Source organism: Lutra lutra, chromosome 10 (assembly GCF_902655055.1).
Source record: "Lutra lutra chromosome 10, mLutLut1.2, whole genome shotgun sequence".
Classification (NCBI taxonomy): Eukaryota; Metazoa; Chordata; class Mammalia; order Carnivora; family Mustelidae; genus Lutra; species Lutra lutra.
In genome coordinates this window covers 53309538-53323959 of record NC_062287.1, presented here as the reverse complement: position 1 = coordinate 53323959, position 14422 = coordinate 53309538, and the positions used below count along the sequence as shown (strand labels likewise).

Below are 14422 nucleotides of genomic sequence, written 5' to 3'. Positions count from 1 at the left end.
TGTTCTTTTATCCTACTCCCTTTCCCCTGTGCCCTATTCTGGTGAAAAGAGAGTGAGAAGGACCATCATGCTCTATCACTGCAGGCTTCCAGGCTTGGGTCAGGTCCAAAAAAAGGAGAGGAAAAAATCTTATAATGTTGAAGATTGTGTTATTACAATGAACTGAAATTTTCAATGATGGAAATGAGAATGTTCTTATGACTATAAAAGACTGAGAAAGTAATGGAGTTTGCCTAAGATGTTACTTAGGCAAAAGGGGAATAACAGTCACAGAGCGAGTTTAACAACAAGTGGTAAAAAAAGAAGAAAAAAATAAAAATGAAGTTTGAGTTCAGTTCCTTCAGTAAATCAGTTACATCTGTTAGAAATTAAATTATTTCAGTTAAAACTATATAAATAGATCTCTTCTTTCTAAGGGGAACAATGAAAAAAGGATGACTCTACTTAACACTGAGTGCCTGAGAGGCACATTCAGTCCTGCCCAAGGTCTCCTACAAAGGTTCAGTGTCCTACCTTATGAAACCAGTGCAGGTTTGGTTCATACCCTTCCCAAACCAACAAAAATGCAAGTACCTGGAAAAGCAAAGAAGAAAAAGGAGGTTATGTTGAAATCACCAAGTTACTCCCCAAAGCAGTATTCTGTAGCTCAAAATTCCTTTCACAGTCTGGCACTACATTCACTTCTCGCTATGCCTGCACTTTGCAGCCTCTGGTTGTCTGCCATGAGACTCCCCCGCCTGAGAAGTTCTCCCTCCCCACACCAATGATGCTTCTTCAAAGGCAGTTCAAATGTCACCTCTATTTTGTAACATTCACCGGCACCCCCAGGAAGAATTATTTTCATCTCTGTAATCTCATAACAATCACCACACTGATAGCCTTCTTGAGTTCCTACCAATTTCTTTTCCTCATGATAAACTGTATTCCTGGTATTACTTACACCCACTTGTGAAAGAAGGCAGAGGCCAGCCCTTCCAAGGGCTATTAAAAAGCTCTTTCTCAAGGAATCAGTGCCATTGTTACAACTCTTAACTACTGTTGTTAACCTGTTATTTAGTCAATAAATCTTAATTAGAATTGAATCTACTCTAGCCAGTCTAAAAGTCACTATGGAGAGGAAAACAAAATCAGAACCCTTAGATGCTCAGGATATTAATGAGAGTTGGAATGTATAAAGGTCTTAAACTTTTTATCAAAATAATTTTATGTATCTGATTTCATTTGTTCTTTATCCAGCCCAATAAAATACCATTTTTTAAAAGTATTATCATTCTCATTTGAAAGAAAAGAAATGGAGGCTCAAAGGGTTATATGACTTGACCAGGGTTACAAAGTAACCTAACAATAGAAATAGAAGTAAGGTTTTCCTCTTTGTGCACTGTTGTTGTCACTGTATGTATTCAAAAAGAAGTAGGGTAGAGTAGAAACTGTTGTAGTCATAATAAACTGCTTGTTGGAACACTTGAATTCATTCCCACCTTAGAAGCTAGCTATACCAGTTCATGTTCACTGTGTAAAAGCAGTATAAGTCAGTGGTCAGAGTTTTGCCCAGAGCACATCCTTCATCTGCATTTTCCCCATTAAAAAGTTTCTAAAAAGCCACCCTCCCTGCCTATAGCCACCCTCTACACCACAATTTTCAGGATGGTTTTCCTAAAATAGAAATCTGATTAATGCCAAATATCTTAGCCCTATTTCCAGACCTTCCAAAATCTGTCACAAGCCCATCTTTTTAGCTGTGTTCCCTACATGCTAACAGAACTGACCTTGCCCTCTTATGTAGTCACACTCCAAATTTTTTTCTTGCACCTTTGTCATAATGTTCCACAGCCTGGAATGTTCTTCCCCCATCCCCATATACACGTGTCCAAATCCACCATCCCTTCAAGATCACACATCAGTGCCACTTCTTCCAAGAAACCTTACTTAGTCCCTTTGGCTGTAAGTCACCTTTTCCTTCTCAGAACCCATGCAGAACTTTTCTTAGGCCTCCCTAATGACAAATACAATGTTCTGCCTGTGTTAGTTATTTTTATCTATGAGTTAGTTGCCCTACTAGAGTCTAAACTCATTGAATTAAGACTCTAACTTCACGTATCATACCTATCTCTTGGAAGTACCCTGCATGAAAACAGAAACTGCATGTTCTGTTGATCACTGTATACTCAGTGCTTATCACTCATACAGTGATTAATAAATTTTGTTGAAAAAATGCAAATGGCAATGGATTTGGTGGGTTGGGGTCTTCTGTATCATAAAAGAAATCAGTAAGGACAGTGAATTGTGAAATCAGATAAAGATATATACGCTCAATAGATAAGTGGGCACTGAAAAACTCCCATTACCTGAAAGTTATCCTCCCATAGCTTTCCTCTTCTACAGACTTTTCTCTTGCTTGGCCTGAATTTCTCATACCATGCTATACTACTATGTCAGGCAATAGAGACAGGGTCACTCTTTGCCAAAAGATTTGCTAAAATGTACTCTGCACCTGGACTAGAGGACTAATGTTCATTTGCACCTTAGAATAGGTTTGAAAAACTAGCTAATTTATAAGGCTCAGAAAGACTGATTCTCAGGAGACAGGATGTGAAATGAGGTAGTTCAATATGTAAAGGTACTGCTAATGTGAATCTGGAGCGTTTAACATAACATCATCGAGTGAACCATAAAATAGGTTATGAAACAAGATTAGAAAAAGGATGTTCTGCCACACTTTAAAAGGGAAGGTTGTAAAGCAGATGGTCTAACAGTACAAGCCTTTCTTTCCTCCATCCATCCTTTGTGCCTAAGATTCAAGTAGCTGATGTAAACCCCAACTCTGCTAAGACAAGAGTGATCTTAGGTTATGAAGGCTCCCAGCACCTACTGGATACCATCCCAGACAAGAGCACCTCACAAGGCTACTCAGGAAGAGAGTAGGAGAAATGCAAAACATTACTCACCAACCGCAATGAAATATTACTCACCACCAGCAATGTACAGTAGGCAGCCAGGATCCCAAATAAACTCAGCAAAACAATGGACCAAAAGAACCAGTATCCTGTACCTAGAAAAATGACCCTGCAAAAATGTGTTTCAATCCTTAAAACATAGCAGAAATTAGTAGTGTCTGTGTCAAGGGTGGGGAACAAGACTGAACTAAATAAAGCATAAGAAAATGGAAGGAGAGGGGCGCCTGGGTGGCTCAGTGGGTTAAACCCTCTGCCTTCAGCTCAGGTCGTGATCTCAGGGTCCTGGGATTGAGCCCCACATCAGGCTCTCTGCTCGGCAAGGAGCCTGCTTTCTCCTCTCTCTGTGCCTACTTCTCTATTTGTGATATCTCTCTGTCAAATAAATAAAATCTTAAAAAAAAAAAAGAAAATGGAAGGAGATAAGAGAAGCAATCTGAGAACAGATATGTGAAGAGCTTTGGAGATATTTGGTTGAGAAGTTTTAACTTTATCCTAGAAGCAACTGGGTACTTTACTGGGGGGGGGGGTGGGGGTCTGTATTAGTGGTAGGATTTTTTTAAAGTTATTTAGAATATATACTCAAAAATTATGTCCTCTTCAAAAAAATAGTAATACAGAAATTCTGGAAAGTCAAAAGAGAAAAAGTCATCCATAAGTTCACCACCTTAATAAAACTGGTATTTTCCATTTTGGCAGTTTCTTTGACCATTTGCATAGGTTTTCTATCATAGTTGTAACCATAGCTACTGTATTAATTGCTCTATGCTAGAGCTAAAAGATTTGGGCCTTTTAAAAACAGTTCAAGGGGCACCTGGGTGGCTCAGTGGGTTAGGCCTCTGCCTTCGGCTCAGGTCATGATCTCAGGGTCCTGGGATTGAGCCCTGCATTGGGCTCTCTGCTCAGTGGGGAGCCTGCTTCTCCCTCTCTGCCTACCTCTCTGCCCACTTGTGATCTGTCAAATAAATAAATAAAATCTTTTTAAAAAAAAAACACAAAAACCGTTCAAATGTGTTCTGTTCTGAAAGTAGATTATGAGAGATATGATATGATAATGATTTGCTAAGAGAAACAGCATTATACTTAGTCTAGATATTACATGTAAAATAATTTAGACTCATTTCCAAATAACAGAAATTACCTTCTCTCAATATAAAACCTAGAGAAATTATATTTTAATACTATAAAATATAGATTAATGAACATATAGCCACATTAAAAATAACAAAGGAAATTCTCTTTGGTCAGGGACTATAAGACATACCCAGAAGAAAGAAACAGGCAAGTAGTCACCATATTGAGAAGTATCACAAATCAAGACACCGGGAACAGCATTCAGTAGATGAGCTTATAACCAAAAATCAGAAATCATCAAGTGTCAACAAACGAATCCAATAAAGCTGACAAATATAGAGTAACTTGCATCCAAGAAAACAGAGCAATAGAGCAATCAGAAAAGAATCACAAAACAAATATATTTAAGAATTTTAGAGAAATAAAGGAAGGACTAATATCCATGTAATAAGAATATGATTTTGCTTTTTTTTTTTTTAAGATTTTAAGCAATCTCTATATCCAACATGAGGACTGAATTTACAACCCCAAGATCAAGAGCCACATGTTCTACTGACTGAACCAGGCAGGGGCCCCAAGAATATGATGTTTTAATACAAGCACAGGGATAATCAAAACAATCAAAGTTCTTGAAAGAAAATGAAAGATGGACTTACTATCAGTCTAGATACAGCCAAAGGATTAATCAAATAGCTTAAACAAGAAATGACATAGGCTTTGCTTTCAAGTAAGAATGGAAAGCTAAGGTTTGCCATTTAATGGTGCCTCTATCTTTTCTAATCATTTCTCTGGCCACATTGGATTTTTTTTTTCCACTTCTTTCAACCTTCTTTTGCATATTCAATCTCATGTAAATATTATTATTAGTTTAGTTCAGCTCAAAACTCTCTCACTGGGGCGCATGGGTGGCTCAGTGGGTTAAACCTCTGTCTTCAGCTCAGGTTGTGATCTCAGGGTCCTGGGATCAAGTCCCACATAGGGCTTTCTGCCCAGCAGGGAGCCTGCTTCCCTCTCTCTCTCTCTGTGCCTGCTTGTGATCTCTTTCTCTGTCAAATAAATAAATAAAATCTTTTACAAAAACAAAAACAAAAAACTCTCTCACCAAACTCATCCACCTGCTATGAACTTCAGGTAAAGGAAGAGCTGCGATTTTTTTTTTCCTCCCTCCCTATTCTACTTCTTCCTGTTCCATTCATCTGAACTCACTCTTGGTGGTGATTTGGGGCAGAGGGCAGATAACAAAAGCAAGTGAGAAGAATGAAAAAGAGTAAGCTTGGGGCACCTGGGTGGCTTAGTCATGATCCCAGGGTTCTGGGATAGAGCTCCCATGGGACTCCCCACTCAGCTGGAAGCCTGCTTCTCCCTCTCCCATTCCCCCTGTTTGTGTTCCCTCTCTCATTGTGTCTTTCTGTGTTAAATAAATAAATAAAATAAAGTAAAAAAAGTGTAAGCTTAAGTGACTGACTACACATCAGTGGGAATTGAAAAAGCAAGTCTTTCTTGTCATCACTCCTTTAATCTGGGAATATATAGTTGCTGATGAATATGCAGTAGGCTCACTCTACATGGACTGTCCAATTTAGGCTTCTTATAACTTATTATTTTCAAGCAGCATTCTCTCTGCTGTAGGTCATTTGTTTTATATACACCTAGCACCATAATCACGTGTCCCTTTTCTCTATCCTACAATAGAGAAAGCCTGTTAGGATAGCCTAGTCAACGCAACTTTGTCTAAATCCACATTTATTGCACCGGTGCTTAAAGAACTCTTCCAGGAACCAATAAGCAGTGAAGAACTACGGAACCAAGATTCAAGTAAAAGAGGAAATCCACAAACATAACCTGCCATTTGAGTTATTGTTCTCTAGAAGTGGCTGAGATAAGAAGGAGGGCTTCCTGTATCTCATAGGGTAAGGAGAACAAACAAGTGAGAAGTGTAATCTGATAAACACTATACACTTTGATTTAGGACCTTCCAAGGCTATCCTAGGAATAAGCACAAACCAGAAATACACTGCTTTTGGGGGACTGAATCCTAGCTTTGAACCATTTAAGTACATCAAACTGATTTTAGGTGAATAGGATTTGCTAATACACCTAGTTACTTGTCAGAGTAACTGAGAGGACATAATGAAATTCAAGGCCTCAAATTACCTATTCAAACTTTTTATATACAATGTCTGGCACTCAAGCAAAACAATCAGGCATTCCAGGGGAGGAGACCACATTAGCGAATGCCTAAATAAACAAGGACAAGAGGGGCACCTGGGTGGCTCAGTCAGTTAAGTGTTCAACTTTTGATAACAGCTCAGATCTTAATGTCAGGGTTGTGAGTTTAAGCCCTGTGTTTGGCTCTATACTGGGCATGGAGCCTACTTAAAAGAGGAGGGAAGAAGGGAGGGAGGAAGGGAGGACAACGTAAAAAGATCTTCAGCAAATCTAGGTAAGAAAGATATCAGACACAGACTTCTAAATAAATATCCTTAAACTGTTTAGACTGGGACAAAATTAAGAATTTCAGTAGAGAATTAACTATTTAAAAGGAGACTAATTAAAAAAATAAAAATATGTTAAACAAAAGATAGGTCAGAAAAAATATCAAGAATGAAACAGAGACAAATGGGCAAATAAACAAAAAATTCACAAGATTTTCATTCATAAGGCACTCGGGGATAAAGAAGTTCTAATACACATAAAATTAAAGTTTCAAAAGTAGAGATGATAAAAAAAATGGGGTAAAAATAATATTTGAAAAGACAGTGGCTGAAAACTTTTCCAAAATGATTAGAATATTTTACTGTTCTGGGGTCAGGAGAGGATTTATTGTAGGGATTAGACCTTATGCTATTTAGAAGCCAGTAGAGAAGGCTACATAAGGCTGTTACATCTGTTCTGATCTTTGGCCTAAAGTTGCTAGAAGTCAGGCCAGCAGTTGGGAAGTAAAAATGAACATGACATATGAGAGAACTAAAACCCATAATGAGCAACTGGAATGCACAAAGACAAACTGAAACTCCTGAGGACACACTGGAATCCATGAGGACAGACAATGGAACATGTGTCTGTCTATCACTGTGTCAAGTATTTAGTTAAGCTGGTCCATGGTATTGCCACCTCCACATCCATTTTGTTTGGCTACATGGCCTGCAGTGATCTTAAACTGACACTAGCTCCCTCAGGGAAGCACATGTCCTGTATAGCGTCCCACAAAGTCACAAGCAAATATAAGTTTCTGATAGGTCTCTCCCAACAGCCCTTGGGATCAAGTTTCCTCTGCTTCCTAGTGCCTGTATGCCTTATATGCTCCTTAGATAAGATTCTCACTGTGCTTACCAGATTCCTGCTCTTTTAGTTTGAACTGAACAATTTGGCCCTAGCCCAGGAATCCCAAACACTCCACCCAATGAACCTAATAAAGGCATGTACCCCAGGTCCTGCTTCTCTTTCTGATTGCACTCTTCCTTGACTGTCTATGTGCCCCTTGGAAGTGTGCCATGTACTTCCTATAGTATTTTTAAGTATCCCCACACACACACACACACACATATAATGTATATGAATATGTATATGTATATATAATGTATATATATATGTATAATGTATATGAAGATATATAAGAAATCTTTTGATTTCTCTGGTGGTCTGTTGCTGAACCACCACTACCAGTATCGTTGCCTGACACATCATCCAGCACCCTGTGCTCCACGTAACCGATGTATTAAGTTTAACAAGGTTATAATACACTGCCTTCAACCTTGATGATAAGAGTGAACTGTAGAAAAAGTTGGTGCCTTTTATTACTGTGGCCTAGGACATTAAATAACTAAAAAAGATCTGGCAAGGTCAAGGAGTATGTGGGCTGAGGTGCCACCCCATGCCAACTAAGCGAACCATCAGATACTAACATTGCATGAAGGCTAACACAATGCCTGCCATAATGACCTTCAGAGTATAAAACAGTGACTTCTGCCTCACTTCCTACATCCAAATTATATGCAAATTTCTCTTGTGACTCATCCTAACCCAATCCTATACTGGAAACGAAATTCTCAGAAACGTAGTTTTAGTTTAGCTGGCCCAGAAAGTACACTATCACAGTCTACTCAAGGTCAACTTGATATCCATTCACACCTCTACTAACTACTCTTATTCTCTAAGATTATGCAATTATCTCTCATATGACTAAATATACATCAATCCTCTCTCCAAAAGAGGTTAGAGTTCTCACCAGTGGGTGATGGTTATACCTCTAATTTAAGTACCAATATATACTTAACTACTATTAACACATCCTATTTTGAAAGGTAAAAGAATGGAAGAAGAGAAAAAAATATATATATATGGGGGGATATATACATATATCATATATGTGTGTGGGTGTGTGTGGGTGTGTGTGTGTATAGTGAGAGAGAGGAAGGGAGGAACGAAGTGAAGGAGGAAAGGATGGGCCAGCAGAATTCTGGCTGCCATAAACTTTGTCCTCTGATGTTACACCAGTAATGGTATGTTAGATGGTAGAAGGAACTTTGCAGATGTAATTAAGGTTACTAATTAGTTGACTTTAAAATAGGGAGATTAGAGTCTGCCAGCAAGATGGCAGAGGAGTAGGAGACCTGAATTTTGTCTGGTCCCAGGAATTCAGGTAAATAGTTATCAAACCATTCCAAACACCTACAAACTCAACAGGAGATTGAAGTGAAGAAGAACAGCAATTCTATGAACAGAAAAGTGACCACATTCTGGAAGTAGGACGTGCAGAGAAGTGAATCTGAGGCGATATACAGGAAGATAGATGGTGGGGGGGGGGCATCAGCCAGCTACCAATAAGTGAGAGTGCAGCAGAGCACAAAATCACTGAAGTTTTAAATGTCTGCTGAACAGACAGTGGCTAAGTGGGGAATGTGGTGTGGAATCCTCATTGGGTCAGTGTGGTCTCAGGACCCTCAGGATCACAGAAAGTCTGGAAGTGTCTGAGTGTGGCAGAGCTCCTACATACTGGAGTGGGAAAGCTGGCTGCAAAGACATAGCCGAGGAGTGGGCTCTCAGCTCAGGGTTGCCATAAAAGGTCATCTGTGGCAGTCGGCTTCTTCGAGCAGGGCCCACCAGGTCCAGGGAGACCCAACCCCCTTCCTCCACTGGGAAGAGCAGTGCTGGAGTACATTGCAGGAATCTGCTGGGTTTGGAAACAACAAACGGGGTCATGTGCCAGAGATAGAAACAGTCACAGGCCCGGTGAGCACAAAGTGCAACCAGAGACCAGGGAGACACGAGTGATTGACTGCTTTTCTCTGAGGGCACTGAGGAGTGGGGGGCCTGAGTTCTTAGCTCCTCCCGGCTGGATTGGGAGGCTGCCATTTTCATTTTCATCCTCCAAAGCTGTACAGAAAATGTTTGAGGAACAAAAGCTACTGAGAGCAAACAGATTACTTAGCCTGCCCGCCCCCACAAGGGTGGTAAAATTTGGCCTCAGGCAAATTTGCCAATCACTGCAACAGGCCCCTCCCCCAGATCAGCAAGACCATTTAGCCAAGACCAAGTTTACAGATCAATGAGAACTACAAAACTTCAGCTCTAGGGAAATAGAGCACATAGAATTCATAGCTTTTTCCCCATGATTTCTTAGTGTTTCAAAGTTAAATTTTTAAAATTTTCTTTTTTTTCCCCATTTCTCATTTTTGAATTTTTCCTCTTTCCTATTTTAACCAACATCTTATAAATATCTTTTTTAAATTTTTTTTTATTTTTGTTTTTATATTCATATTCTATCCCTTCTTTGTATTTAATGTTAATTTTATGTACATACAGGATTTTCTTTCTTTAAAATTTTGGGATACAGTTTCTTCTAACAAACCAAAATATACCCTAAATCTAGTGTATGGTTTTGTTCTAGTCTCCTCCCAAACAACTTCTCCCTTTCTTTTTTTTTTTTAACTTTTTTCTTTCTTTTCTGAACCAATTTATGAATTCCTCTTATAAAATCTTTTTTAATTTCCTTCTTTACATTCATAGTCCATCCTGTCATTGTGCTTAGCCTTATTTTTGTGTATATATATGTTTTTCTTTCCTTAAAATTCTGTGAGGCAGTTTCTTCTAACAAACCAAAATACACCCACAATCAAGTCGGTGGCTCTATTCTATTCACCAGCTTAATCATTCATATATATATTTTTTTCCCTTTATCCCATCCCCCCCATTTTTGATCTCTTATGATTTGGTTAGTGTATATTTTTCTGGGATAGTTGTTACCCTTTTAGCATTTTGTTCATTCATCTGTTCTCCTCTGGACAAAATGACAAAACTGAAAAACTCACCTCAAAAACAAGAACAAGAGGCAGTACCAACTGCCATGGACCTAATCAACACAGACATTAGTAAGATGTCAGAACCAGAGTTCAGAATGATGGCTATAAAGATACTAGATGGGCTTGAAAAAACTACAAAATATACTAGAGAATCCCTTTCTGGGGAAACAAAAGATCTAAAATTTAACCAAGCTGAAATCCAAAAAATGGAGGCTCTAACAGCTAGGATAAATGAGGCAGAAGAGAGAATTAGTGATATAGAAGACCAAATGATGGAGAATAAAGAAGCAGAGACAAGGAGAGATAAACAACTACTGGATCACAAGAGGAGAATTCAAAAGATAAGTGATACCAGAAGACGACACAGTATTAGAATAATTGGGATCACAGAAGAAGAAGAAAGAGAGAGAGGGCCTGAAGGTATACTGGAGCAAATTATAGCACTCATGTGGGGAGGAAACAGGCATCAAAATCCAGGAGGCACAGACAACACCCCCTCAAAATCAATAAAAATAGGTCCACACCCCATCATCTAATAGTAAAACTTACAAGTCTCACAGACAAAGAGAAAATCCTGAAAGCAGCTTGGGACAAGATGTCTGCAACATACAATGGCAGAAATATTAGATTGGCAACAGACCTATCCACAGAGATCTGGCAGGCCAGAAGGGACTGGCATGATATATTCAGAGCACTAAATGAAAAAAAATATGCAGCCAAGAATACTATATCCAGCTAGGCTCTCACTGAAAATAGAAGGAGAGAGAAAAAGCTTCCAGGACAAACAAAAACTAAAAGACTTTGCAAACACAAAACCAGCCCTACAGGAAATATTGAAAGGGATCCTCTAAGCAAAGAGAAAGCCTAAAAGTAACAGACCAGAAAGGAACAGAGACAATATACACTTAACAGTCACCTTACAGGCAATACCATAGCACCAAATTCATATCTCTCAATAGGTACCCTGAATGTAAATGGGCTAAAGGTCCCAATCAAAAAACACAGGGTGTCAGAATGGATTAAAAAAAAAAAAAAGCCAACAATATGCTGTCTGCAAGAGACTCATTTTAGATCCAAGACACCTCCAGATTGAGAGGGAGGGGTGGAAAACCATTTACCATGCTAACGGACATCAAAAGAAAGCTGGGGTGTCAATCCTTTTATCAGACAAATTAGATCTGAAGCCAAAGACGATAAGAAGAGTTGAGAAAGGACACTATGTCATACTTAAAGGGTCCATACGACATGAAGACCTAACAATTTTAAATATCTATGCCCCTAACATGCGAGCTGCCAATTATATAAACCTATTAATAACAAAATCAAAGAAACACATTGACAATAATACAGTAATTCGCAGGGGACCCTAACACCCCCCCCCCCACTGAAATGGACAGATCATCTAAGCAAAAGGTCAACAAGGACATAAAGGCTTTGAATGACACACTGGACCAGATGGACATCACAGATACATTCAGAACACTCCAACCGAAAGCAAGAGAATACACATTCTTCCCTAGTGCTCATGGAACATTCTCCAGAAGAGATCACATCTTGGGACACAAATCAGGTCTCAACCAGTACCAAAAGACTGGGATCATTCCCTGCTTATTTTCAGACCATCATGCTCTGAAACTAGAACTCAATCACAAGAGGAAAGTTGGAAAGAACACAAATAATGGAGGCTAAAGAGCATCCTACTAAAGAATGAATGAGTCAATCCGGAAATTAAAGAAGAATTGAAAAAAATCATGGAAACAAATGAAAATGAAAACACAACTGTTCAAAATCTGTGGGATACAGCAAAAGCGGTCCTAAGAGGAATGTATATAGCCATGCAAGCCTTTCTCAAGAAACAAGGTCTCAAATACACGACCTAACCCTACACCTAAAGAAGCTAGAGAAAGAACAGTGAAGAAAGCCTAAACCCAGCAGGAGAAGAGAAAGAATAAACATCAGAGCAGAAATCAGTGAACTAGAAACCAAAAGAACAATAGAACTGAGCAACAGAACTAGGAGCTGGTTCTGTGAATGAATTAATACAACTGATAAACCCCTGGCCAGACTTACCAAAAAAGAAAGAGAAAGGACCCAAATTAATAAAATCATGAATGAAATAGGAGAGATCACAACCAACACCAAAGAAAGACAAACAATTACAAGAACATATCACGAGCAACTATACACCAGCAAATTAGACCATCTGGAAGAAATGGTTGCATTCCTAGTATAAGCTACCAAAAGTGAACCAGGAAGAAATAGAAAACCTGAGCAGACCCATAATTAGTAAAGAGATTGAAACAGTCATCAAAAATCTCCCAACAAACAAGAGCCCAACGCCAGACAGCTTCCCAGGGGAATTCCTCCAAACATTTAAAGAATTATTACCGGGGCGCCTGGGTGGCTCAGTGGGTTAAGCCACTGCCTTCGGCTCATGTCATGATCTCGGCGTCCTGGGATCGAGTCCCACATCGGGTTCTCTGCTCGGCAGGGATCCTGCTTCCCTCTCTCTCTCTCTCTGCCTGCCTCTCCATCTACTTGTGATCTCTCTCTGTCAAATAAATAAACAAAATCTTTAAAAAAAAATAGACCTTTCTAGTTAAAAAAAAAAAAATTAAAGAATTATTACCTATTCTCCTGAAACTGTTCCAAAAAACAGAAATGGAAGGTTTTCAATTAGCAATAATCGCGCCTCGGATAAACCTCATTGGCTACGATACTGCCACTGCGCAAAGCTGAAAACAGAAATGGAAGGGAAACTCCCAAACTCATTTTATGAGGCCAGCATTACCTTGATCCCAAAACCAGACAAAGACCCCATCAAAAAAGACAATTACAGACCAATATTCCCTGATAAACATGGATGCAAAAATTCTCATCAAAATACTAGTCAATGGGATCCAATAGTACATTAAAAGGATTATGCACCACAACCAAGTGAGATTTATTCCTGGGCTTCAACATTGGTTCAATATCCACAAATCAATTAATGTGATTCAATTCATTAATGAAAGAGAGAATAAGAGCCATATGATACTCTCAACAGATGCTGAGAAAGCATTTGACAAAGTACAACATCCTTTCTTGATCAAAACTCTGCACAGTGTAGGGATATAGGGTACATACCTCAATATCATCAAAGCCATCTATGAAAAACCCACAGCAAAAATCATTCTCAATGGGGGAAACCTGAGAGCTTTTCCCTAAGGTCAGGAACACACAGGGATGTCCACTATCACCACTGCTATTCAACATAGTACTAGAAGTCCTAGCCTCAGAAATCAGACAACAAAAAGAAATAAAAGTCATCTGAATTCACAAAGAAGTCAAACTCTCTCTTTGTAGATGATATGATACTTCATGTGGAAAACTCAGAAGACTCCACTCCAACATTGCTAGAACTCATACAGGAATTCAGTAAAGTGTCAGGATATAAAATCAATGCACAGAAATCAGTTGTATTTCTATACACCAGCAAGACAGAAGAAAGAGAAACTAAGGAGTCGATCCCATTTACAATTGCACCCAAAACTGTAAGACACCTAGGAATAAACCTAATCAAAGAGGCCAAGAATCTGTACTCAGAAAAATACAGAGTACTCATGAAAGAAACTGAGGAAGACACAAAGAAATGGAAAAACGTTCCATGCTCATGGATCGGAAGAACAAATATTGTGAAAATGTCTGTACTACCAAAAGCAATCTACACATTTAATGCAATCCCTATCAAAATACCATCAACTGTTTCCAAAGAAATGGAACAAATAATCCTAAAATTTATATAGAACCAGAAAAGTCCCCAAATAGCCAGAGGAATGTTGAAAAAGAAACCAAAGGTAGTGGCATCACATTCCAGACTTCAAGCTCTATTACAAAGCTGTAATCATCAAGACAGTATGATACTGGCACAAAAACAGACACACAGATCAATGGAACAGAACAGAGAGCCCAGAAATGGACCCTCAACTCTATGGTCAACTACTCTTCCGACAAGGCAGGAAGGAATGTCCAATGGAAAAAACACAGTCTCTTCAACAAATGGTGTTGGGAAAATTGGACACCCTCATGTAGGAGAATGAACCTAGACAACTTTCT

The 14422-nt window shown here is 38.9% G+C and overlaps 1 protein-coding gene and 1 non-coding gene across 7 annotated transcripts in view; both read right to left on the bottom strand.

Annotated features, from left to right (window-relative positions):
- The window catches only part of GDPD4 (glycerophosphodiester phosphodiesterase domain containing 4), a 138742-nt gene that overhangs the window by 100604 nt on the left and 23716 nt on the right, over positions 1-14422 (bottom strand). For 3 of the 6 annotated variants that reach the window (XM_047692780.1, XM_047692782.1, XM_047692783.1), the window contains 2 exons: positions 2970-3063; positions 514-573 (listed from right to left, as the gene is read on the bottom strand). The exons of the other annotated variants lie outside the window; for them this stretch is intronic. In XM_047692780.1, coding sequence (XP_047548736.1) covers positions 514-573; positions 2970-3063 — 154 coding nt within the window. The remainder of the gene's footprint in view (positions 1-513; positions 574-2969; positions 3064-14422) is intronic. 6 annotated transcript variants of the gene reach the window in all.
- On the bottom strand, positions 12920-13064 carry LOC125080329 (U4 spliceosomal RNA). Its single transcript, XR_007121338.1, has one exon. It is a non-coding gene; the product is annotated as a U4 spliceosomal RNA (small nuclear RNA).